Source organism: Pseudonaja textilis, chromosome 14 (assembly GCF_049901715.1).
Source record: "Pseudonaja textilis isolate UNSWEBS1 chromosome 14, rPseTex1.2, whole genome shotgun sequence".
Classification (NCBI taxonomy): Eukaryota; Metazoa; Chordata; class Lepidosauria; order Squamata; family Elapidae; genus Pseudonaja; species Pseudonaja textilis.
This window is the reverse complement of record NC_142003.1, coordinates 14,192,959-14,217,882: the sequence shown is the minus strand read 5'-3', so window position 1 is coordinate 14,217,882 and position 24,924 is coordinate 14,192,959. Positions and strand designations below refer to the sequence as shown.

The following is a 24,924-nucleotide window of genomic DNA, read 5'->3' as shown; positions in this document are numbered from 1 at the left end:
TCATTTGTTACCCTGGTCAACTTTCTCTGCTACCAGTTGGGGTTCATAAGTGGGTTCTGTAACAGCAATCCTCAAAAGCTCTTTGCAAAGCAGAGCAGCTGCTTGGGTTCCCATGACACAGCTGTCCCAAGAGACCTGGTGGAGCCTTCTACATCACTGATTCAGTTTAAGAGCCTTAGATTTATTAGATGTTCATGGCTGCCCGTCTCACATACATTAACTCGGAATACAGAATAACAGAGTTGGAAGAAAGCTTGAAAATCTTCCAGTTCAACCCCCTAGGGGCTCGAGCAGGAGATCTTATACCATTTCAGACAAGTGGCTGTCTTAAACGTAAAGGTTCCCCTCGCACCTACGTGTCAGTCGTTTCCAGCTCTAGGGGGTGGTGCTCATCTCTGTTTCAAAGCTGAAGAAGAGCCAGCGCTGTCCGAAGACGTCTCTGTGGTCATGTGGCCCGGCAGGATTAAACTCCGAAGGAGCACAAAACGCTGTTCCCTTCCCACCAAAGTGGTCCCTATTTTTCTACTTGCATTTTTACCTGCTTTCAATGCGCTAGGTTGGCAGAAGCTGGGAGAAGCAACAGGAGCTCACTCCATTACACAGCACTAGGGATTCAAACCGCCGAACTGCCAACCTTTCTGATCGACAAGCTCAGCGTCTTAGTCCCTGAGCCACCGTGTCCCTAGCAGCTGTCTAGTTTCTTCTTAAAAACCTCCAGGGTTGGAGCACCTACAACTTCTGGAGGGAAACCGTTCCACTGGTTAATTGTCCTAACTGTCTGGAAATTTTCTCCTTGCTTCTGGGTTGCTTCTCTTCTTGTCTCCTTTATTCTAGGTTCTAGGGTTTTAAAGCTGGCTGGATCCAGGGGCCGAACAGCATTTTAGCAGAAAAGGAGAGGTTACCACTGTGCAATTTTTGGCAGAACGATAATTAGGGACAACTTCTTTAAATAACAAAAAATTATCCCTAGTCCTACACCCAACAATACACGGCTTTGATACTGGGAGAAGAGATTTCTCCATCAGGCTGACTGAGAAGGCTAGCAGGGATCCAAGGCCTGATGCCCCCCATCCTCCTGCCCTGATGGCTACTACAGGAAGCAGCGAATTTGGTGCTTTCCAAGACAATAATCGGACCCAATTTTCAGAAAGGATCAGACACAAGTTCAAGATGACCCTCTGAGAGCAAATCTCCCTATAAGTAGTTTGCCACGAATTGGCCCAAGAAGGAAGAAGGCAGAAACCTGGAAAATTAAGCCCTTCCACACTCATTGACAAATCCCCCTTTTTCCCCGAGTGAAAAAAGAACAAGGTTTTCTTCAAGCTGCCAAGAACATGCATTCAGCTTCCGCAAACCATTTTGCAAACCCGTAGGGGAACATGGCCTCTAATGTAAATCACCAGGCAGTAATTCAGCAATTTGGAAACGATTTGGAAAACGTGCTTTGGAACTGTTGAGAGCCCAGCGCCTGCCTGGATCATTCATTAAAGTCGCCTGATTGTGTCTAGGCTGAAAGTGGCTGAAAAGAGGATGCAGCGGCTTTAAGAGTTGCATTCAACTATTTGAAGTTACAAGATTAACCCAAGAAAGTCAAGGGAGCAGCCACGCAGTGGTGGGATTCAATTTTGTTTTACTACCGGTTCTGTGGGCGTGGCTTGGTGGGCGTGGCAGGGGAAAGGACGCTGTAAAAACTCCAGTCAGGGGTGGTACTGGCCAATTCTCCGAACTATTCAAAATATCTGCTACCGGTTCTCCAGAACTGGTCAGAACCTGCTGAAGGCCACCTCTGCAGCCGTGACTCTCGAATCAAAGGAAGCACCTTGATGTTTTTCACAGGCTCCCTCTGCTCCGAGTCACCTCTGAATCCTGCAGGATTTCAGCTTAGAAGGGCTCCTGCAGCAATCTGCCAGGGAAAAGGGCGGCGGGGGGCCCCTCCTGAGGTCCCCCCACACCCTATTTTTTACCTGGACGGCTTCTTGCAGCATTCTGCGAGCCAAAACGGGGCACAAGGAGGCCCCTGTGCCCCATTTTGGCTGGCAGAGGCACCGCGGGCTGGTCCTTTATTATTTCCAGGTCAGCCCCCTGGGCCAGATCTAAGCACCTCACAGGCCGGTTCTGGTCCATGGGCCTTGAGTTTGATACCAGTGCAATAGACCAATAAAGAGCACAGTGTATCTGGATTTTGCACAGACGTGACTAGTCTAGTCATTGGAGGAATATGAATATTAATTAAAGTGGAGGGCCTGAGAGAAATTTAACCTGTTTGGTTCACCCCTTTCTTGCATCCTTACGCAAAGACTTTGCTCTCTGGAGAAAGCCCTAAAGGGGGGAAAGGGGGAAGGAAAGAGGGGGAAAAAAGGAGGACAACCAGCAGTAGAAGAGATGGTCTGGGTTATAACACAGGGGTGGGATTCTACCGGTTCTTCCCGGTTCGGCCGAACCAGTAGCTTCGAAGATCATCTGGGAGCGAACCAGTTTGCTCCAACGATCAGCTGCTGGGCCCACCTAGCCACCCAGGCTCCAGACTGACCTTTATTTCCTGCTTTTGATGCTCAGCTCCATCGCGCGGCACAGCGGATTGCCGCGCGTCAGCTGTTGAAGACCCAGGGAGAGCGCAGGGGTGCCGGAGGAGGTCAGTAGCAACACCTCTTCACGTGCAAAGCATGCCCACCAAGTCACGCCCACCGAACCGGTGGTAGCACAATTTGAATCCCACCCCTGTTACAACAGCGATGGATGCACCCCTGAGAGACCTGAAGGAGAAGGTCTGGAGGAGAGGATGTGGGTTGCTAAAAGCTGGATGACACATAAATCAAAGTCCCCTCTTTAACCCAAGGAGAGCATCCATCTAGCCAGGTTTGGAGGCCACTTACCTCTGTGAGGAAGTTGATTTTAAAGCTGGTTGTTTTGTTGGTTTGGGGTTGCCCATGGTTTAGGTAGTTGCCCATGGCCAGCACAAACTGTAAAGAGAGTTTCTGGTGAACCACAGATCAGAGAAAACCATCCATTAGCTCCCATTTCTGCCCTGTCTGTTGGTGCTGAATTAACAGGATTCCGTCCTGGTTCACACAACAGATAGAGACCTGCTGTATACATCGCACGCACAGGATTTGGGCCTGTCACTCAGCCTACCCAAAAGCCCAGCCACGAGAGGCTACCTCTACGCAGACTTTTACACACTAGAAACGAAGCGGGCTGGACGTCCTGCCTGGGATGATTCTCCTGCCCCAGAAGGATCGGAACTGTAAAGAGACTCGGTGGCCATCTAGTCTATCCTCTGTATCTGTTGCTCACTCCAGGTTGCACTGTGCCTTTCCTTTTTGCCTGGAGGGCTGCACTCATGCAAAGGACGGAGGGAAATACTGTGAATTTTCACAAAATCAGTCAGTTGTGGCTTACACAATCGAACTGTCAGGAGTTTGCATGACACACCATGCCAAGAACTCACCATGCAAGCTTGCACAACGTGCAGGCTGAATCACAGATGGCTAATATAAGGCTGAGCACATCCACACAACCCAGGTTGTGTCCCAAACGTGCATTTTTTTTTCAGGAGGCAGCTGGACTTCCTTGTTTTTTCTTTTGAAGACATTTCGCTTCTCATCCAAGAAGCTTCCTCAGCTCTGTCTGGATGGTGGGGAAGGGAAGGATTTATATTCCTTGCAGACAGCTGGTCATTTGCATCCTTTTAGAGGGTTGTTGAGGCCAGTTGAAGGTTTACTTGTATCCCTGGGGTCACCTGAGTGGTGCTTCTGGTTGCTGTAGTCTGGTATTTTTTCCATTCCTACTTCCACACCATTCCAAGAGTGTTCATCCCAGATTGTTTAGCTAAAAGTCTGTAGAGATTCTCAGTCATCCAGGCCATGGTGGTCCCAAAGGTGCTTTTTTCAGGAGGCAACTGGACTTTCTTCTTGTTGTTGTTGTTTTTAAGACGTTTTGCTTCTCATCCAAGAAGCTTCTGCAGGTCTGACAGGATAGTGGAGAATGGAAGGGTTTATATAGGAGCATCACTCAGGTAACCCTGAGAATACAGATAAACCTCCAAAGGACCCACTAAAAAGGATGCAAATGACCAGCTGCCTGCAAGGAGTATAAATCCTTCCCTTCCCCACCATCCAGTCAAACCTGAAGAAGCTTCTTGGATGAGAAGCGAAACGTCTTCAAAAGAAAACAAAACAAAACAGAAAGTCCATCTGCCTCCTGAAAAACGCCCCTTTGGGACAACCACGACCTGGAGGACGGAGAATCTCTACGGAATCCCAGGTTGTGTTTTGTGAGGATAAAACTACACAGCATGACCCTCCTTCAACTGTGGGAGGAGGCAAGGGACAGTGAAGACCATTCCTAGATCAAAGAGAAGCTACAGGTAGTCTAGTCCAAGCATTCATTTATCAATGGTTCGAAATTACAAACAGTGCTGGAAAAAAAAGTGTCTTAAGATTGGCCCTTACACTTAAGACCGTCACAACATCCCTGTGGTCATGTGATTGAGATTTGGGCGCTTGGGAATTGGCATGTGTTTCAACAGTTGCAGCAACCCTAACCCTAACCCTAACCTGGGGTCATGGGACCTTGCCACCTTGCCAGCCAGCTTCCAACAAGCACAAGGTCAACTCATAAAACATTCCTAGGCCTGTTTTAGTAGTTGCATTAAAAAAAAAGGGCAGGGGGGAGGAAAGAAATTTGGGAGAGCAGTGAAGTGTTTGAAAGCGAAAGTACATTCCAACTCTTTAACTTTAAAAGATTGTAACTAGACTACCAGAGCTTTTCCACGCGAATATATTTAATTGGAGAATGTGAATGCTGGAACGTGATGAGCCTGTGAAGGTGCTCAACTGGAGAGTCTGGTTTATGAGACACCCAGGGGGGAGGGAGGGGGGGAACAGGGTCACAGGGGACTGTAAATGACATATGCCAGAGTTGGCTTCATACAGGGCAGTGCCGGTATGTCGCCTCTAATGAATCCATGGAAGTTGGTTGAAGCTTGGCTCGAGAATCATGATTTAATTCGGGTGATTGCTGGAATCCTGACAGCAAGCCAACTCTGGCATACACAGGCAATGGGGAAGCTGGATTCACTTCACAACGGTGGCCAAAAATTTTTATAAAATCAGATGCAGCTCACACAGACTGCATCCCTACGGGAAAGCTGGCAGACTTTCCCCAGTTTTCTGCAGCTCTCACCCCTGTAGTGCCACACTGCCATCTTCACTGGGGGTGCATTGAGTGACACTTAGGGAAGCAAACGGGTTTTTCCAGGGTGGAGAGAAGGACCCCAAACCTTCCCCTCCCCCTCTGTCTTTGGCCCCTGGGAGTGGAGCAGAGAGCGTGGTTGTTGGTGACCGGTTCTTGGATCGAGGCTGGCAGTGGGGGAGCCCCAATCCTGGCTGAGACAGTTTCTCTCCTGTCAACACTGCCACCACTTCTGGCGTGGGCAGAATCCTTGTTTGCTTTCTTCCCAAGGCAGAAGAGGGGTCAGCAGTGCAGGCTGCTACCCTTCTTAGTTTGGCCAAGGTAGCATATTTTGGGGGCGTGATGCAGAACAACCCTCAAGATTTTTTACAGATTAATAGTGTTGGAAGGGACCTTGTAGGTTATCTAGTCCAACCCCCTGCCCAAGCAGGAGGCCCTATACCATTTCTGACAGATGGCAGTCCAGTCGCTTCTTGAAAACCTCCAGGGATGAAGCTCCCACAACTTCCAAGGGCAACTTCTGTTCCATGGATTGATTGTTCTCCCTGTCAGAATAATTCCTCCTTATTTCGAGGTTGAATCTCTCCTTGATCAGTTTCCATCCATTGTTTCTTGTCTGGCCTTCGGGTGCCTTGGAAAATAGCTTGACCCCTTCCTCCTCTCTGTGGAGGCCCCTCAAATATTGGAAGACTGCTCTCCTGTCTCCCCTGGGCCTCCTCTTCACTATGCCCAGTTCCCACGATCATTCATTGTATGTTTTAACCTCCAGTCCCCTAATCCTCCTGGTTGCTCTTCTCTGCACCCTTTCTAGAGTCTCAACACAACACAAGATGTTGTGTGAATCCAAGCGGTTGCTCAGTAGATGCTTGGAAGGCCTGGTGGATCACTCATAGAGGAGGTTCTGGGAGGAGGGGGCAGGGCAGCATGTCCCTCTACATCCAGAGGGCCCCAGGGGGTTGGTTCCCCGCTTCACGCTTCCATACAAGCCTCCAAAGGATGCCATCGCTTTCTGGGAATCCTCAGTAGCTGGCCCAGGTTCAGAAGGCACTGAAGAAAGACCAGACCAGGAGTCCCTTCGCTGAGTCCACCGCTAGAGAGCCCGGTCAGATTCCATGCCATGCACGTGAACCGCTCAGGGGAACTCCATGTCCACTGAACTAATGAGGACAGAGAGCCTCAGGGCTGGCCAAGCAGCACGTCTCCTCTGCTAACCCTGAGTTAATTGATAGCCAGCCAAGGAGGGAGCTGTGAACCAGGTGTCCTTTATGGCGTTTTGAGTGGGTGCAAGGTGCCATTTGGAGCCTGTGCCCTGGGGGCCAACTCTGGTTCCTGGTTAATGCATGTTCTGAAGCTGCAGGGTGGCTTCTCTTCAAAGGGAGATGGCTTTGAGGGGTTGCAGTCCATCAAAATACAGCTGGAGGTCTTCTGGTCCAGCCCCCGTCTCAAGCGGGAGACCCCATACCATTTCAGAGAGGTGGCTGTTGAGTCTCTTCTTAAAAGCCCTCCAGTGATGGAAGCACTCCCAACTTCTGAAGGCAAGCCCTTCCACTGGTTAATTGTCCTTCCTGGGAGGAAGTTTCTCCTGAATTCCAGGTTGCGTCTCTCCTTGATTCGTTTCCATCCATTGTTTCTTGTCCTGCCCTTCTGGCGCTATGGAAAATAGCTTGACCCCCTCACTCTTCTTTGGGGCAGCCCCTCAAATACTGGAATAGTACTACCATGTCACCCGTAGTCCTTCTTTTCTCTAGACTAGCCATGTCCTATTCCTACAACCATTCTTCTTATGTTTTCGTCTCCGGGCCTTTGATCATCTTAGCTGCTCTTCTCTGAACTTTTTCCAAAGTCTCAACCTCTTTTTTGTAATGTGGTGACCAAAACTGGAATGCTGTATTCCAGGTGTGGCCTTACTTTATAAAGGGGTACTAACACTTCCCATGATTTTGATTCTATGCCTCTGTTTATACAACCGAGGATTGTATAAAGAGAGGCGATAACTCTAGTTTAGTTCAGTTTAGTTTACTTTATTGTCATTGCACCTCATACAACGAAATCCAAAACCATCTTCAGTGCCCATCGTGATCATGGAAAATAAACACAAACACACATCCTTCACGTTCTATACAATTGAGTTGAAAACCCCCAACACTGCACCAACACTGCACTATATACAGTGGAATTCAACAGAGCGACTCCCCTGGGATAGAAGCTGTTTTTCAGCCTATTTGTCCTTGTTTTTATTATTATCCTGTACCGTCTGCCGGATGGTAATCGTTTTAAAAAAAGGGGGTGCCCAGGATGAGATGGATCTTTGAGGATGTTTTGAACAGGAGGGGAAAAACAGAAGCCCCTCCCTGATTTTGGCTCCGAATGGCTTTTTTGTACAAGGCATTGGGCCCTCTGGGGCCGTGTGGTTTATCCTGCATGTTAGAGGGAGTAAGCACAGCCCAGTCCCCACAAATAAGGGCAGCAGTTCCATCAACCTCCCTTTTACTTTATAGAAGCATCTCTGGAGGCTGCAGGGATTGCCCAACAGGCAGGACTAAAACACAGGACCCATAACCATGGTGAGAGCGGGCAGGAAGAAACCAGGACCATAGGAAACCCCCTACCCAGAATTCTAGCCCTCCATGGGCTCCCCTCCTTGTGGGGAAGGGCCAACCTCCCCACCTAAGCAACCCTTCAGCATCCCCTCCACTGCCATGGTTACCTGTCTGCAGGAGACAACAGAGCTGAGCTACAAGGCGCTTGGCCTCCAACTGGCATCTTCTCCACCCACCTGGCCTCTGCTGGGGGTGGGAGGAGTTGAAGGCCAAGAGATGAGAGGGGCCTCCCTCAGGAGGACTCTGTTAGAACAACCCTCTCTTCACTTCCTTGTAGAAAAATCAGGAGTTTTAGAGATAAAAGAAGTGAAAGGAAAATAAGGAGAGCTACAAAGAATTGCTAGCAGCATCATGCAGATGTCAGGGGTGGGAAAGAGAGGGAGGGAGAGGGTGGGGGAGAGAGAGAGGGAGAGAAAGGGAGGGAGAGAGAGAGAGAATGAGGGAGGGGAGGGAGGGAGAAAGACACAGAGAGGGGGGAGAGGGAAAGAGGGAGGGAGAAGGTGGGAGAAAGAGAGGGAGAGAGGGAGGGAGGAGGAGAAACACACAGAGACAGACAGACAGACAGACAGACAGACAGCAGAAGTTCGAAGAAGAGGCAGCCAGTGGGACTCTGTGCCTTGAAAGTCTGGGAACTGCCAACAGGTGGCTGAGTAAAAGGGAACGGTGGCCCTCTGGTGGCCACTACTAGGAACAAGAACGTTGTTTGACCAACCTCCAATATTTTGGCCAGTTTCTTGCTGTTCTTCAGTTCCAGGGAAGCATTATAGATGCACTCACAGCTGGCCGTAATCTCCTCTGCCTTCTCCTGCAGGGTTGTCTTGAAGTGAAGGCTGCACAGGCGGGTTTTATATTCAGGCACCAAAAGCATCTGGGAGAGAAGGAAAAGAAGGGACAAAGGAAGACCGTCACACCGGAGGCGGCCTAAAGATCCACACGCTCCTTGAGATGGTAACAGGCAATTCTGGGAGTCTGGAGCACAAGGATGACATTTTGCCCTCAGGACATTTCGTAACCTTGCTTGAACCTGTTGGAAGAAATATCCACCTGGTTCAGTTCCAAGTGGGGACAAAAACACCGGAAACATGGAGGGGGATTGGAAAGATGGTTTATAGGTGGACAGGACCACCTGGGTTTTGAGGTCGTGGGCAGCTGAACACATAGAGTGGAGATTGATTATTTATATCCGGTCTTGGGCCTTGCCCTTGAGCTTCCTGTTCCTGTGCAAGAAATGTATTCTATTGGCTGCTGTCAGACTCCCATGGAGTTATGCAGGAGTCATAGCTGAGGTTGTCTGAGATAAGTTTAGTTGAAGTTGCTGGATGGTGCCATGTCCTCAGGTGATTTTGTAATGCAGTGAGCTCTGCTGATAGATTATGTCCTGAAGGGTCATGTCTTAATCCCAGCATCCTGGAGCTGAAGCAGTGGTGGAATGCTACCAGTTTGGACCAGGAGGAAAAAATCCCTGGACTAATTGGCCCTCCCAGCCGCCCCTGCGCTCTTCTCTTCTTTATCCTCTCAGCTGACTGGCGCTGCAGGTCTCAGCTGGTGTGGGGAAAGCTGTGCGCCAGCGTTAGGCAAAGCAGGCCCACCAAGCCATGTCCACCAATCCACTGGAAAAACAATTTGAATCCCACCACTGAGCTGAAGATCCTGTTTTGTAGATAGGCTGGCCCAGTCCTTCCCAATGGCACCCAATATCTGCTGGAGGCAGGGATATCTGGGTCTTCATTCTGTGTTTCTGTCTCCCTTAAGATTTCTATTTCTCTTTTAGGAGAAGTATAATATTCTGCCTTTTTAATATTCCCTAAAATATTTCACTCTTCTAGGAATGAAACTCTAGCTGGTAAGAAGATGACCCTGACCATATGTAGTGAATTCATGGCCTGCAAAGGATTCTTCTTCCTTTTCTAACAGCTGCATATTAAAAAAAAAAAACATGAAAGTCCTGCAGGCCACACCTTGAACAATTGCCCAAATCTCTTCCTTGGACCACCCAAGAGCTCCCATCGTCTCTTCCAATCTGATTGTTCTCCTTGAGGTTCCTCGTCCAGGAATTCCGGCAAAGATCAACACTTTTAACGATGTCCACAGTGGTGCGTCAAAAAGGCAGGGTAGCAAAAGCTGAGCCAAGGATGGATTGGGGGAACCCCGCTTAGACTTTCTCCTAGGGTTACATCAAGGGTTAATCTGCTCTGACATTCATCCGGGCATCAATTTACAAGAGGCACAATGCAGCTAGTTCAGATGTTTAAATGAGGGGCTAAACTTGACACATTGGCTGTTCCATGTTGCAAAACAGGGTGATCCCCTTCCTCTCTGTGGCAGCCCCTCAAATATTGGAGCACTGCTCTCCTGTCTCCCCTGGTCCTTCTCTTTACTAGACTAGCCAGGCCCAGTTCCTGCAACCGTCCATCGTATGTTTGAGCCTCCAGTTCCCCTCATCATCTTGGTTGCTCTTCTCTGCCCTCTTTCTAGAGTCTCAGCCTCTTTTTTTTATACCGGGGTGACCAAAACTAGGTGCAATATTTTAAATTTTTTTATTACTAAGGCTTTATAATGCGGTACTAATACTTTTATCAATTCCCCAATTATTGGCAATAAACTGTATCTTAGATTAACAGAGTTGGAAGGGACCTTGTAGATCATCTAGTCCAATCCCCTGCCCAACCCACCCACTCACCCTCCCACCCGCACTTCCTGTGACCTTGATTCTCTCCTTCTCTTAACGTAGCCTAGGATTGCATTGGCTTTTTTGGCAATTAACTCAGGGTATTTTGAGCAGTGGTGGGATTCAAAATTTTTTAATGCCGGTTCTGTGGGCGTGGTTTGGTGGGCTTGGCAGGGGAAGGATACTGCAAAATCCCCCTTCCTTCCCCACCCGACTAACCTGCTTTCCAGCTCCGTTCTCCTGGGCAGGGCAGCCAAAAAAGACCCAGCCGATCAGCTGGGACTCAACGGGAGGTGGAGAAGAGATGGGGTTGGCGGGGCCAGTTAGAGGTGGGATTGGCTGGGTCTCCGAACTACTCAAAAGTTTCCACTACCGGTTCTCGAGAACTGGTCAGAACCAGCTGAATGCCACCTCTGGTTTTGAGGTTAACTGGAGGGGTGATTCTGGCCAGGTGCCTTTTAGCTACCCAACTCCCATTTAGCCTAGTGAGTCTCATTGTGGTCTATAAATCTGCTCATGAAGTCTTTAGATGGCCTTCTTAAGTGCGTCCTGCTAGCACAAGGACTGTTTTGTTTATACATATGCTTGTTAAACAAACACGTCTTGTCCAACACAGCCTGCGCCACATTTGCTAGAGCCCCACATTCATCTTGGTTTATCCTTGGGTTGGTGAATTGGGTTACTCCAACACCAATCACCCCAAAGAGGTTTTCCACGGACAATACCAATAGCACTTAGACCAAGGGTGTCAAACTCAAGGCCTGGAGGGCTGGATCTGACCCGTTGGGTGCTTAGATCTAGGCCACGGGGCTGCCCTGGAAATAGCGAAGGACCGGCCCGCGATGCCTCTGCCTCTGACTGAGGGTTGCAGGAGGTCATTGAAGCCAAAAACGGAGCTTGGGAGTCCCTTTTCACTGGCAGAGTGCTCAAGCCACCACAGGTGCACCCAACATGAGTGGCTGCCCACCTTGGCCACACTCACCCTGGCCCAGAGGTGGGATTCTACCAGTTCGGACCTATTTGCTAGAACCGGTTGTTAACATTCTAAGCAGTTTGGAGAACCGGTTGTTAGAAGAAATTACTGGCCTAATCCTGTAAGGAAGGCAGGAAGGAAACAATCTGGGGTTGCTTACAGAAACTGCCTCTCCGTTAATCCTTATTACATTCTTGGCAGGACTAGACTTCCTGTCTCAGGAACTTCTCTGGAGTTTATTTCCCCTCCTTTGCTGGTACTTTGCCTGTGTGAAATCAAGTTTGACACCCCTGACTTAGACTTATATACCGCTTCACAGAGCTTTTACAGCCCTCTCTAAGCAGTATACAGAGTCAGTCTATTTGCCCCCACAATCTGGGTCCTCATTTTACCCACCTGGGAAGGAGGGAAGGCAGAGTCAACCTTGAGCCTGGCGAAATTCGAACTGCAGAATTGGTGGCAGCTGGCAGGCAGCAGAAGGCGCCTGCAGTACTGCATGCTAACCACTATGCCACCGTGGCTCAAGGCGCCCATCCTCAGACTTTTCAGGGGCTGCTAAACACTTTTGCGCCACCCCTGGACCCGCCCCCCCCACCAAATTGGACCTCTCACACCTCTCAACCCCCACAGAGACTTTTCATCGCATCCCGGCATTTCACTCAGACTCACCTGCAGGATAAACTGGTCCGGCTCACTCAGCTTGCTGGGGTCGCCCTGGTAGCTGTGGAAACGCTGCACCTCCTCGGCGTCGGGTGCAAAGAGCAGCAGCTGCTTGATGTGCGTGGCTTCCAGGCGGTCACTCTCCATGCTCAGGAGGATCTGGCGCAGCTCGATGTGGGAGAGCTTGAGGTGCGCAATCAAGATGGCTGGCCGGAGGACGAGAAGGCGTCAGCCAGGACGCTGGGGTGAACTTTGCCGAAGCGGCTTTGGTTTCTCGGCCGGGACCGGCCAAGACCACAAGGATTCCCACCCACCCTCCATCCAGCAAGGCAGCACAAGGTCTCAATGGTCCCCCCTGCCCAAATGATATTCTGAGGGCGATGATACTTTCTGCCACAGACCTGTTTATCCTTTGAGTTTATCATCAAAGGTTTCCCAGAAATGACTAGAGGGCCATTTGTCCAGAGTGGCATGAGGATTCCCGCCCTGGGCAGAAGGTTGGTCTAGAAGACTTCTAAGGTCGCTTCCAACCCTCTGACTGACACCTTACCTTTCCTCCAGGAGTTTGGGATAGTGTTGGTAACTGTAGAGTTTAGTTAGGAAGATGGTGGGACGGAGGCTGCAGTGGGGCAATCCAAGCACCCCGTTTTCTTTATGGGAAGCACATCCCCTCGATCTGTTTGACCACACCCGTGGACACCCCCTCCTCCCGTCTTGGGCAAAGGTCCATTGCTCCCGAGGTCTTCTCCGCACCCTCCTGTCCTGGCCCGCTGGCTGTTACTCACCTGTGTTGTAGGCCTTTTTGTGGGACAGAATCTCAACCAGGTGCTTTTTTTTAAGGGGCTCCGGCAAGGCGCTTGGTTCTGGAAGAGAAACTGCAAGATTGAATGTGAGATAAGGAGAGGGTTCAAGAGGCCTTGGGAAGGAGGAAAAAAAATATGAAGCTGTAGGACTGGCATGGCATGCATTTGGACACCCTGAAAATCCCTGGTGGGCACCCACAACATCGCAGGAGAAGAAGGAATCTCTAAGTCAAAGGCACGAGATATTCAGGACATCTCAGGCCCAGCCAGCATCAGCACCCCCTAATTCCTCCTTGCTTCTTGGGGGGAAGACTCCTCATCTTCACTTCTCTCAGCCTAAACCTCTTCACTTGGATTCCCCAATTGGCCCACCCAGAATCTTCTGCCCAACATCCCTGTGGTTATGACCAGCCCGAGTCTGAGGCTCAAAAGGGAAACTTAGCACCGGGCACAATAATCCACCTCCAAGCTTAGAGGCAGTCTACCTTTGAAAACCAGTTCTGGATGGTGAGGATGGTTGTGGTCTTTGTGGTCTTCCAAGAGCTACAAAGGGGATCCCAAGCACTGCTGGCTGAGGGGTATCCTAAAACTGGTGAGCCATGAACTTCCCAACAGCCATAAGGAAGTCCCTTTCATCTTCAGGATCTCTCTTCATGTGGGAATAATGATTATAGCCAAATGTATTTATTCAGTTATTAGTTAGAGAACCAGTTTAGTGCAGTGGTTACAAGGCACCCTCTCAGTCCCAAACCACTCCTGAAAAACCTTGACAAAGAAACTGACAGGGAGAACAATCAACCCAGGGAACAGAAGTTGCCCTCGGAAGTTGTGGGAGCGCCATCACTGGAGGCTTTCAAGAAGGGACTGGACTGCCATTTGTCAGAAATGTTGTAGGGTCTCCCATTTGGGTGGGGGGTTGGACTAGATGACCTACAAGGTCCCTTCTAACTCTGATTATCTGTTATCTGACCAGTCCAGGCAGACACCGGGAGTCAAAAATTGACTTGAAGGCCCCAAGAAAGAAGTTAGTGATTTCCTGGAGCTCAAAGCATTATATTTTCTACCCCCATTTTTCTACAAACAACCAGCCTGTCAGGAAGGTTGTGTAGGCGGGGTGGGAGAGCACACAAGTGGCCAGTGTGACCCCATCAGCTTCTCTGGCTACAGGTGAGCCTGAACCGATTCAGGGGTGGGATTCAACCGGTGTTACAACCGGTTCGGTGAGAGTGCTGCGCACGCGTGTACAGCATTTGGGGAAAAATCATCAGCCGTGCCACCCGGACAGCTGACAAGTGCGGTGCGCGGGTGCGCAGCGTTTGAAAATCCTCTTCTTTCCTGCTTTTTCAACCTCAGCCGTGCCGCGCAAAGCAGCTGAGGTTGAAAAAGCAGGAAATAAAGGACAGGTAAGAGCCTGGGCAGGTGGGCCAAACGGACAACAAGAAGATCATCGCAGCAAACCTGTTCGGCGTCAGCTGCTCTTCTGAGCTACCGGTTCTATAGAACCGGGCCGAACCGGTAGCCTTCCACCCCTGAACTTACTGCCTCTTCAACTAGCCCTGTCCCTTGCAAGGGATTGTAAGGGTCCCTGGCATGATGGACATCCCATCCGCCGAACTGCAGAAAGGGGCTTTCCCAACCTCTCCTCATAAGACTGGGTTATCCCTCCAGGACGGCCAGAGCAAAGGCTGGCGTTATGGGAGCTGACGCTTCTTATCGTATCTGGAGAGCCCAGATGGCCCCACCGAGGAGCCGTGGGAGGGAGGGGGGGATTTCGGCATCCACCTGCTTTGCATGCTTTGCAAATGTATGGGTGGCTCCCCCACTCTTCCCTCCCCCTGGGAGCATTGGAGCAAAAGTCTTGGCAATTCTCCTGCCCGCCCACTCAATGCCCAGCTGTGACCCACATACCAGCGGATTTGGCCTAGATCTGAGGCGCAATGGGGTTAAAAGGAAGCGAGTGTCAGCCAGCAGAAATCTCCAGCAGAAAGCCAAGAGCGCCCCGGGAGCCACTGGGAAGCAAAGCGATGCTGCTGCCCCAGGTCAGCAAGCAAAGGCCTTGTGGAACAGTCTCCGGGGCAGCACAGACGTAGGAGAAGCTCCACAGAGTGAAGCAACCCCACCCCGTGTGCAGCCCCCCACCCCCACACCAGGCCGGGTAAGAGGGGGCTGCATGTGGCGGCACCCCCCACCCCCCGAAATGCCCAGGTGAGCTGCTTCTCTTACCCCTCGCTAAAGCAAGCCCCCTTTCCAGAGACCCTCACACTCACTCGCTGGCTTCTGGGTTCCAAAGTGCAGCTCGAGGTCCAGGTACTTGACCATGTCACTTAGCTTGTCGTAGTCCGAATCCTCCCCGAGCTAAAGGCCAGGAAGGAAGGAAGAGGCAGTCACCGCAAGAGCCCAATTGACCCCTGGCTCTTCAAAAGGCCCTTGGCACTGGGGGGGCCTGGCCGATTGCCCAGTTAGCCCAGCACTTTGCACCAAAGCTCCTGCCCCCCCGCTCCACCCCCACCAAGCAGTAGTTGGCACCAAGGCCACAAAGGAAGGACATTAAGGGAACCTGGAGGAGGAGTTACTGACAAGCCCCCCGCCCCTCTGCCTCTCCCCAAATGGCCAGGCACGCAATTGAAATAAGCAGTTCTGTTTGGGGGGAGCAAATATTGCTTATTTTACACTCCCCCCACCCTCCAAAGCAACAGGAAGACAATCCGCAGAAAGGGTCATCTCCCAGTCCAAGACCTCTAGGTTGGACAGTGCCCCAAATATACCATACGTGCCCTTTTAGAAATATACAGGGTAAAGAATAAGGAAAGCTGAGCACACTGTTCAAAATAATATCGTCAACTAATTAATTAATTAATGCAGAAAATACGACTTCAGCCACAGGCTGGTCAACGACTGGAATGCCCTACCCAACTGCATGGTTACAGCCTCAAACCCTCGCATCTTCAGCCTCAAACTGTCTACTGTGTACCTCACCCCATTCCCAAGGGGTCCTTAAAGGCGGCGTGCATAAGCGCACCACCGTGCCTACCGTTCCTGTCTTACTGTCCCCATTCAGCTGTATTTACTCCTTTTGTTCTTCTTTGTGTTTCATACCTATACTTGTTATCTTGTTTGACAAACAAACAAATAATTAAACTGGCATAGGTTGTTGCAGGGTGTACGCCAGAGGTGGGATTCAGCCGTTCTGGCCAGTTCTGGAGAGCCGGTAGCGGAAATTTTGAGTAGTTCTGAGAACCGGCCAATCCCACCTCTGACTGGCCCACCAACCCCATCTCTTCTCCGCCTCCCATCGAGTCCCAGCTGATTGGCTGGATGTCCTTTGGTTGCCCTGCACAGGAGAACGGAGCTGGAAAGCAGGTTGGTGGGGTGGGGAAGGAATGGGGATTTTGCTGTAACCTTCCCCTGCCACGCCCACCAAGCCACGCCCGTAGAACTGGTAGTAAAAAAAAAAATTGAATCCCACCATTGGTGTACACACTTCAAGGCTTTTTCGTCAGGCAGAGCGGAAAGCTCAGTGTACCAATTCATAAAATATTTCTGTGGTCTTTTTAGAGTGGCTAACAGAAAGGATTTCCACAAAGCAGAGGCCAGGTGGGAGGAGAGGCGGTCTTGCAGTCAGGCAGGAAAGACCAGGTCCACACATGAAGGTTCAATTAAGCTGATTTTATTGCCTACGTGCAAAAATCTTCTCAACTAATGGCCAGCGTGTGGCTGGTGAAGGGTCAACAGCACTCAAGGGGAGGCGGAATTGCTTGTGGCTATGTGGGAATTCGAGGCTGGTTCCTCTTTTCACTCCACCTCCCACCCAGTCCTGCCATTCCTCCTCCTACACTTGCACCTCCGTTGAGGCTCTGATCCTACCTGGCCCCAGATGGTGCCTTCCGAGTTCTCCACCTGCTCCCAGCGCAGCCGCTTAACGCTCATGTGGCTGGACTCACTCCTGCGGTGAACGCTTCCTTGTAGCATTGGAGGGGGCAGACAGGGCATTGGGGGAGGGAGGGGAGGAGGGGGAGGAGGGGGAGGAGGGAGGGGGAGCTGGGCTGTGTGGTGGGGGCCGGAGGGAGCATTTTGGGCTGCCTCCATGGCCCTGGGCTCTTTCTGGGGGTCACGGAACTGCGGAGGTCTGGGGGGTGGGCTGATCGGAGGCGGTGGGAGGTGGTCTGACAAAATGGAGTAGGTCAGAGAACTCCCTTCACTGCTGCTCAAGCCGTCGCTGGCACTGCTCCGGTCATTGGCCATGTAGCTGCCCTGGTCATCGTGGAAACTCATCTGGGGAGAGAACAGCAGAGATGGGCAGGTGAGGCACAAGGGCATCCCAACTTCACAAGCACATCGTACCATTTGGACAGGTGTGGAGGGAGCACACACCTGTCTCTAGGAAAAGGGGACAAACGTATTCGATAAACAAAGGCCACCTCCCGTCTTCACCCTCAGAAAGGATGGTTATTTTCAGAGCTATCAGTCTGTGGAGTTCCTTGCCCCCCCCGCCCCCCCCATGGGCTGGTTTGCACCCCACATCACCAAATATAAGGTTGGCTGATGTATGGCTGGGGTTGCAATGGAAAACCAATCATGATCAAAATGTGGTTAGTATGTGGTTCACCTTAAGCCATCAAATGTTTTATTGGTTGGACAGAGTCCGTGGGTGGGGGGGGAGGGTAACTCTTATGCCAACCCTGGCAAGTTGGCATCTGGTGGGCACATTAAGAGGGCCAGGAGAAGGCGTCTCCCCCCTGCTCTCTATGGCTAATTTTCCATGGCCAATTTTCCATGGCTAACTTGCCACAGGACAACTCGCCATGGCCATCTCACTGTGGGACAACTCACTGCGGAACAATACAACAGTTCAATTTAATTATTTAAAATTATTTAAAAATTATTTTAGTTTTTATCATTCTCATTTCATTTTGTCCCTCCTTTGGCATCCTTTCTTTAATGATGATACCCCACCATTTCTTTGGTATTCATATAACTCTTGTTCCTCATGGCAAACTGTCCCGTGGCGAGTTGGCTGTAGTGAGTTGGCCATGGTGAGTTGGCCATGGTGAGTTGGCCATGATGAGTTGGCCATGGCGAGTTGGCCATGAGTTGGCCATGAGTTGGCCATGATGAGTTGGCCATGGCGAGTTGGCCATGATGAGTTGGCCATGATGAGTTGGCCATGATGAGTTGGCCATGGAGATTTGTCCCAGATCCCAAGAGATGTCTACCTGGAAGAGGCTTCCCTGTCCTCTGAAGTCCTTTGAGATACCTGCTTAATTCCCCCTGAGGTTTCCACAACCTGAGATCAGAAAGTCGAGATGGTGACCACAATGGTGTGTTTGAAGCTCTGCCGGCTTTTGATGTGTACTACATGCGTCAATCATAGTTGGGGCCACATCTTGACTTTTTGACCATGTCCTGTGGACACCTCTGATTCACTCTGGAGAGGAACTGCCATTTTCCCAGGTGGAACATACAGCATCTTCTTCTGGCCTTCAGAACAGAAAGGGCCAAAATCAAGTTGAGGGTTGTTGTTGTTGTTGTATTATTGGAAGCTGAAGGGGATTTTTAAAAGGCCTGTAGATGCTTAAGACCCCCCACTTCAAGTTTGCAAAATTCCTTTTTGAAATAGGTCCAAGTCCCTTCCATATTCAAAGTGTGGTCCCCAATAGACCACCCAACACCTAAGGTGCCAAGTTTATACTCTGGTTCTTTAGAGCAGGGGCCTCCAACCTTGACAACTTTAACACTTGTGGATTTTAACTCATAGAATTCTCCATCCAGCCAGGGAATTCTGGGTGTTGAAGTCCACAAGTCTTACAATTGTCTTAAAATTGCTAAGGTTGGAGATCCTTGCTTTAATGGATCATTTTGGCCTGCAGATCCTTCCAACTTGGCTTGTGAAATATTTCAGCCTTGTGTCTGTATTTTAATTCTCTTTCCATCTGTTAATCACAGAGCCTTTCAAGTGGCGTTTTATGTTTCAGTAAACAAAATAAAGACACATTTGGCTTTCCCCCTGTTGCTTTTCTCTTCCTTTTGATGTTTACTAACACACAGATGGCTCCAAACTGCCAAACTGAAAAGTTGTTACAACTGGTCCCATAAATACATTGCCATAAGTAGATTCCTGACAAAAGGCGTCTTGCATAAAACCTGATTTTCTTCTCATATACAAAGTCTGCCTCTCTTATACAGAATAACAGAGTTGGACGAGACCTTGGAGGTCATCTAGTCCAATCATCTACCCAAGCAGGAGATCCTACACCATTGCAGACAAATAGCTCTACAGACATAGAACACAAAACATGGAATAACAGAGCTGGAAGGGTCTTAGAGGTCTTCTAGTCCAACCCCCTGCTCAAGTGATCTTCTACCATTTCAGACAAATGGCTCCAGTGACGGAGCATCCACAGCTTCTGGAAGGAAGCTGTTCCACTGGCTGATTGTTCTCACTGTCAGGAAATTTCTCCCTAATTCCGGGCTGCTCTCTCCTTGCTTAGTTTCCAATCATGGTTTTTTATCTTGCCTTTTGGTGCTTTGCAGAATGGTTTGTCACACACACACACACACACACACCCATCTTTTGTAATTTGTTAAATGATGGAGGGATTCAAGCCAGGATCTCTTGTCTTGTTTGGCATTAGCTAGAGTTGACAATCTCTGTTGCATCAACTGACACTGTTGAAACACAGTGAAAACAAAAATGAAGGGAAATGAAGGGAAGGGAAGGAGAAAGGGAAGGAGGAAGGAAAAGAGAAAGGAAAGGAAAGAAGAAAGGATAGGAAAGGAAGGGAAAAGAGAAACGAAAGGGAAGAAGGAAAGGGAAGGAAAAGAGAAAGGGAAGGAAAGGAAGGAAAAGAGAAAGGAAAGGAAAGGAAGGAAAAGAAAGGAAAGGAAAAGAGAAAGGAAAGGAAAGAAGGGAAGGAAAGGAAAGAAGGAAAGCAAAAGTGAAAGGAAAGGAAAGGAAAACAGAAAGGAAAGGAAAGAAGGAAAGGAAAGGAAAGGAAAGGAAAGGAAAGGAAAGGAAGGAAAAGAAAGGAAAAGAGAAAGGAAAGGAAAGGAAAGAAGATAGGATAGTAAAGGAAAGGAAGGGAAAAGAGAAAGGAAAGGAAAGGAAGGAAAAGAAAGGAGAGGAGAGGAAAAGAAAAGAAAAGGAGAAAGGAAAGGCTCTTTCAAGATGAGAGAGTGACCCCAGGGCCACAACTCTGCAGATCTTGGAGTTTCCTATGAAAGATGGGCCCCTGGAATATTTTTTGTGGTGGTACAGTGGTTAGAGTGCAGTACTGCAGGCTGCTTCTGCTGACTGCTGGCTGACTGCAATTTGGCAGTTCAAATCTCACCAGGCTCCAGGTTGACTCAGACTTCCATCCTTCCAAGGTGGGTAAAATGAGGACCCAGATGGTTGGGGGCAAGAGGCTGAGTCTGCAAACTGCTTACAGTGGGCTGGAAAGCACTGTGAAATGGTACATAAGTCTAAGTGCTATTGTAATTGCTATTTTTCTTCTTCCCAGATTCGCTTACAGCTCTAGGACTACTCAGTGGCCTCCCATCCCAGCACTAACTAGCTCAGCCCAAGTTTTCAAGGTGATGCCCACGGAAATCTGTGTTCAGGAGGGAACTGAGGCCACACAGATCTTTACAGAACAGTCTTTTGGGGGGCTTTAGCAAACGTTCTCATTTCTGCAGGAGTGTTCGAAGGGCGGTGCGTGGGTGTGGAACTTGTGGCTGGTTCACAGGTGCTGGGAAATCAGAAAGCCAGACACAAAGGCACCACCTGCCAATTCCTGGTGCAATAAATGCTGAAATACAAGAAACAAGAATGATAAAAGAGACAAGCAGGGCCAGCCTCATTTTCCAGCCTGTGGGGGCATTCCTGTTTCATTTGTGCTGTTTTCAAGAAAGGCTGGAAGACTATTTGTCCATAATGGCATTAAGGGTTCCTGTAGTAGTCTAGAACAGGCTGGGCTGGGCTGCTGGGCAGGGGTGGGATTCTACCAGTTCGCACCTATTCGCTAAAACCGGATGTTAACATTCTAAGCAGTTCGGAGAACCGGTTGTTAGAGGAAATTACTGGCCTAATCCTGTAAGGAAGGCTGGAAGGAAACATTCTGGGGTTGATTACAGAAACTGCCTCTCCATTAACCCTTATTACATTCTTGGCAGGACTAGACTTCCTGTCTCTGGAACTTCTCTGGAGGTTTTTTTTTTCCTCCTTTGCTGGTACTTTGCTTGTGTGGAGGGACCATTCAAAGTTACAATGACACTGAAAAAAGTGACTTATGACCATTTTTCACACTTACGACAGTTGCAGCATCCCCACAGTCATGAGAGGCCAGGCGAAGAGATGTGTGCCTCAATGTGAGTGATGTTGAGTTGGCCACGCCCAGCCAGTAACATGACCACCAAGCCATATCCATCCAGTCATATGACCACCAAGCCACGCCCACCAACTAAGCCATGCCCACCAACTAAGCCACACCCACAGAACCGGTTATTAAAAAAACTGAATCCCACCCCTGCTGCTGGGGGTTCGGGGGGGTTCGGGAGAGCCCCTAGCTAAACTTCTGTGCAGTTCAGAGAACCCCCAAGTCCCACTCCTGGCTGGCCCCACCCACCCTTCCCCTCCCAGGAGTCCCCATGTGGCCTGTTTTGGATGCAGGTAAGTGCAGGGCATGTGCAGAAGCTCAGGGAGGGCGAAAAATGGGCCTCCCGGAAGTTGGGAAGGCTGGAAATGGGCTAGTTTCCGGCTTCCAGAAAGCCTCCAGACCCAGGGAGGCCGGTTTTGCCTTCCTGGAGGCTCGAGGAAAGCCTCAGGAGCCCAGTGAGGGCAACCCCCACACACACACCGTGGTGCAGGAGGCCGACTAGGCCACGCCCACCATGGCCACGCCCACCCAGCAACTGGGCAGAGAACCCGTGGCTAACATTTTTGAAGCCCACCCCTGAGAACAGGGGTCTGCAACCTTGGCAACTTTATGACTTGTGGACTTCAACTCCCAGAATTCCTCAGCCACCATGTGCTGGCTGAGGAATCCTGGGAGCTGAAGTCCACAATTCCTCATGTGCTGGCTGAGGAATCCTGGGAGTTGAAGTCCACAAGTCGTAAAGTTGCCAAGATAGCAGACCCCTGGACTAGAAGATCTCCAAGGTCACTTCCAACTCTAGCATTCTTATTCGGTAGCCGCTTTCAATTACTTTTTAGCGATATCAAGGCTCGCATCACAGGGAACCTTCAACCTATGGGCCCCATTAAGCCCAAACGTCTTGTTGCTAAGCGAGATCATTGTTAAGTTAACGTTGTGTCCCATTTTACGACCTCTCTTGCCACCGCTAAGTGAATCCCTGGAGGGGTTGTGTTAGTCAACGCCGTTGAGGGGTGAATCTGGCTTCCCCGTTGACTTTGCTCACCAGAAGGTTCCCAAAGATCATCACACATGACCTTGGGACATTGCAACCGTCATAAATACGAATCGGTTGCCAGCAATCTGAATTTCAATCATGCTGCAATGGTCGTAAGAGTGAAAAAGTGTCATGTAAGTCCCTTTTTGTCAGTGCCATTGTAACTTTGAACAATCACTAAACGAACTGTTGTAAGTCAAGGACTACCTGATCTTGCTTAGACATGCGAAACAAGTGGGGAGAGAATCACTTTGGAACTTTCGCCTTGGGCAAACTTTTCATCCCAAGGAAAGGAAGGATTCAAGCAGCCCCCCACCCCCCCCCACCCCCAGGGAAGGAGCCCCCTCCCTGCAGCCCCTTCTATGCAGCCCCTTTTGGCTAGAGAAGAACCTCTTGCCTTCAGAAGTTGTGGGAGCTTCATCACTGGAGGCTTTCAAGAAGAGACTGGGCTGCCATCTTTCAGAAATCGTGTAGGGTCTCCTGCTTGGGCGGGGGGGTTGGACCAGATGACCTCCAAGGTCCCTTCCAACTCTGTTCATCTCTGGGGAGGGGATGAGTCTGTCTACTGAGATGAGGTGGACCGGTTGCTTTTGTGGTGTGGAGACAATAACTTGGTCCTCAACACCAATAAGACCAAGGAGCTGATAGTGGACTAAAGAAGGAACAGATCAGACCTCCAGCCCTATCAATGGAGACCGAGTGGAGCAAGTGGCCAGTTTTAAGTTTCTGGGTGTTACCCTAAAAGAGGACCTGACCTGTGGGGCTCACATTGCAGCCCTGGTCAAAAGGGCCCAGCAGAGATTATACTACCTGGGACTTCTCAGGAAACAACCACTGAATGAAAAACTGCTGGTGACCTTCTACCGCTGCACCACAGAGAGTATCTTAACTTACTGCACCTCTGTGTGGTTTGCCAATTGCACAGTGGCAGAGAAGGAAAGCACTCCAGAGGGTTAATCTCATTGCCCAGAGGATCCTGGGTTGCCCTCTCCCCTCTTTGGAAGAGCTTTATAGCTCTCACTGCCTTCAGAAAGTTCAAAACATCCTCAAAGATCCACCTCATCCTGGGCACACACACACCCTTTTTTTTAACTATTACCATCTGGCAGACGGTACAGGATAATAATAAAAACAAGGACAAATAGGCTGAAAAACAGTTTCTATCCCAGAGCAGTAGCTCTCTTGAATTCTACTGTAGAGTGCAGTGTTGGTGCAGTATTGGGGGTTTTCAATTCAATGTGCGGAGTGTGAAAGGTGTGTGTTTGTGTTTATTTTCATGGACACAATGTGCACTGAAGATGGCGTTTGATTTCATTATAGGAGGTGCAATGACAATAAAGTAAACGGACTAACTGATCTCAGACTGCCTCCCACCTCCTCGTAATCGTTCTCCGGCACCAGGAAGTCATCCACCAGGGTGATGCGATGGCCTAGCTGCTCGCTCAGTGCATCCAGGAAGCGGTCCGTATCCCGGCTGCGTGGCGGCCGCGAGAAGGTGAAGAGCTTCCGCCGGCAAGACAGGGGGCTCAGCCTGGGCGACAAGGCCGGGCTGCTGTCCAGGCTGACGTAGGGGTTCGAGTCTGTGCTGCAGGGGGAAGGGAGGCCACCAGGCGAGCGGTAATAGCAAGGCTGCAGGGCAGGATCATTCTGCCAGGAAATAGTTAATCCTGATTTTCGTGTACCTGCGGAAAATAAGGAAGAGACACGCAGCCATCTGCACCACAACGTGCCAACTTTTGCCTCCCCGCACCAGGCCTTTTGGCCTCTACCAACCACGGATCTCATTCAGTCAGAAAGATTCTGGTTGCACCTTTTCGGAAGGACACATTTTATTAAAATTTAATGCAGGGTGTCAGTTGGAAAAAGGTGGTACCAGATTCCTTCTGGTTTTTTTTTTTTTACCAACATAAACTAACACAGCTGGCCCGGCTGGTAGCACCTCGTAACGGCTCCTTTCCAGGGTTACGGGAGAAGATGACAAACAGTTTTGAAGATAAATGGCAGATAAAACAGTAGAACCATATTCTAGGACAGTAGTGGCGAACAATTGGGGCTTGCGTGCTTGCGTGACAGCACCCAGAAGGCGATGTGTGAGACCCCACCCCACCCCCTGCACATGTCTGCACAATCCCCCACCACCACTCCCTTACCTGCAGTGCGCTTCACAGCTGATATTTTTTGGCTGGTTTGAGGCCTTTTTGGCCTCCCAGAGGCTTGAAAAAGTCTCTGCAGGCTTTGCAGGACGAATAATAGGCCCGTTCATCCTGCAAAGCCTGCAGAGGCTTTTTCAAGCCTCTGGGAGGCTGAAAAAGGCCTCAAACCAGCCAAAAATCAGCTGTGAGGCGCATGTAGGCCCAGTGAGGTAAGTTTGCCTGCGGCTCACATGCTGGCACAAATGGCTCTGCGTGCCACCTGTGGCACACAGAAAGTGATGACATTTCTTTCTGACTTTCAGTGTTACCTTTTTTTGGGGGAAAAGGATGGTACTTTCTCTGCTGGATGAACCTCAACACTGCATTTATGATGAAGATGTTTGGATTTAACTGAATTTTAAAGGCAGCGATTCTATTCTAGAAAGTTAGCACCCACCCCTCTCATAGGAGAATGAAATATTCTAGGAAACATTAAAAAGGCAGAATA

At 49.9% G+C, this 24,924-nt stretch overlaps 1 protein-coding gene across 4 annotated transcripts in view; it reads right to left on the bottom strand.

Moving 5' to 3' along the window:
• The window catches only part of GRID2IP (Grid2 interacting protein), a 92,516-nt gene that overhangs the window by 11,375 nt on the left and 56,217 nt on the right, over positions 1–24,924 (bottom strand). For 3 of the 4 annotated variants that reach the window (XM_087912623.1, XM_087912620.1, XM_087912624.1), the window contains 7 exons: positions 23,659–23,966; positions 16,762–17,169; positions 15,165–15,252; positions 12,880–12,969; positions 12,104–12,300; positions 8,506–8,661; positions 2,874–2,960 (listed from right to left, as the gene is read on the bottom strand). In XM_087912623.1, the coding sequence (XP_087768749.1) occupies positions 2,874–2,960; positions 8,506–8,661; positions 12,104–12,300; positions 12,880–12,969; positions 15,165–15,252; positions 16,762–17,169; positions 23,659–23,966 (1,334 nt within the window). The remainder of the gene's footprint in view (positions 1–2,873; positions 2,961–8,505; positions 8,662–12,103; positions 12,301–12,879; positions 12,970–15,164; positions 15,253–16,761; positions 17,170–23,658; positions 23,967–24,924) is intronic. The other variant, XM_087912621.1, reaches the window with a different exon arrangement.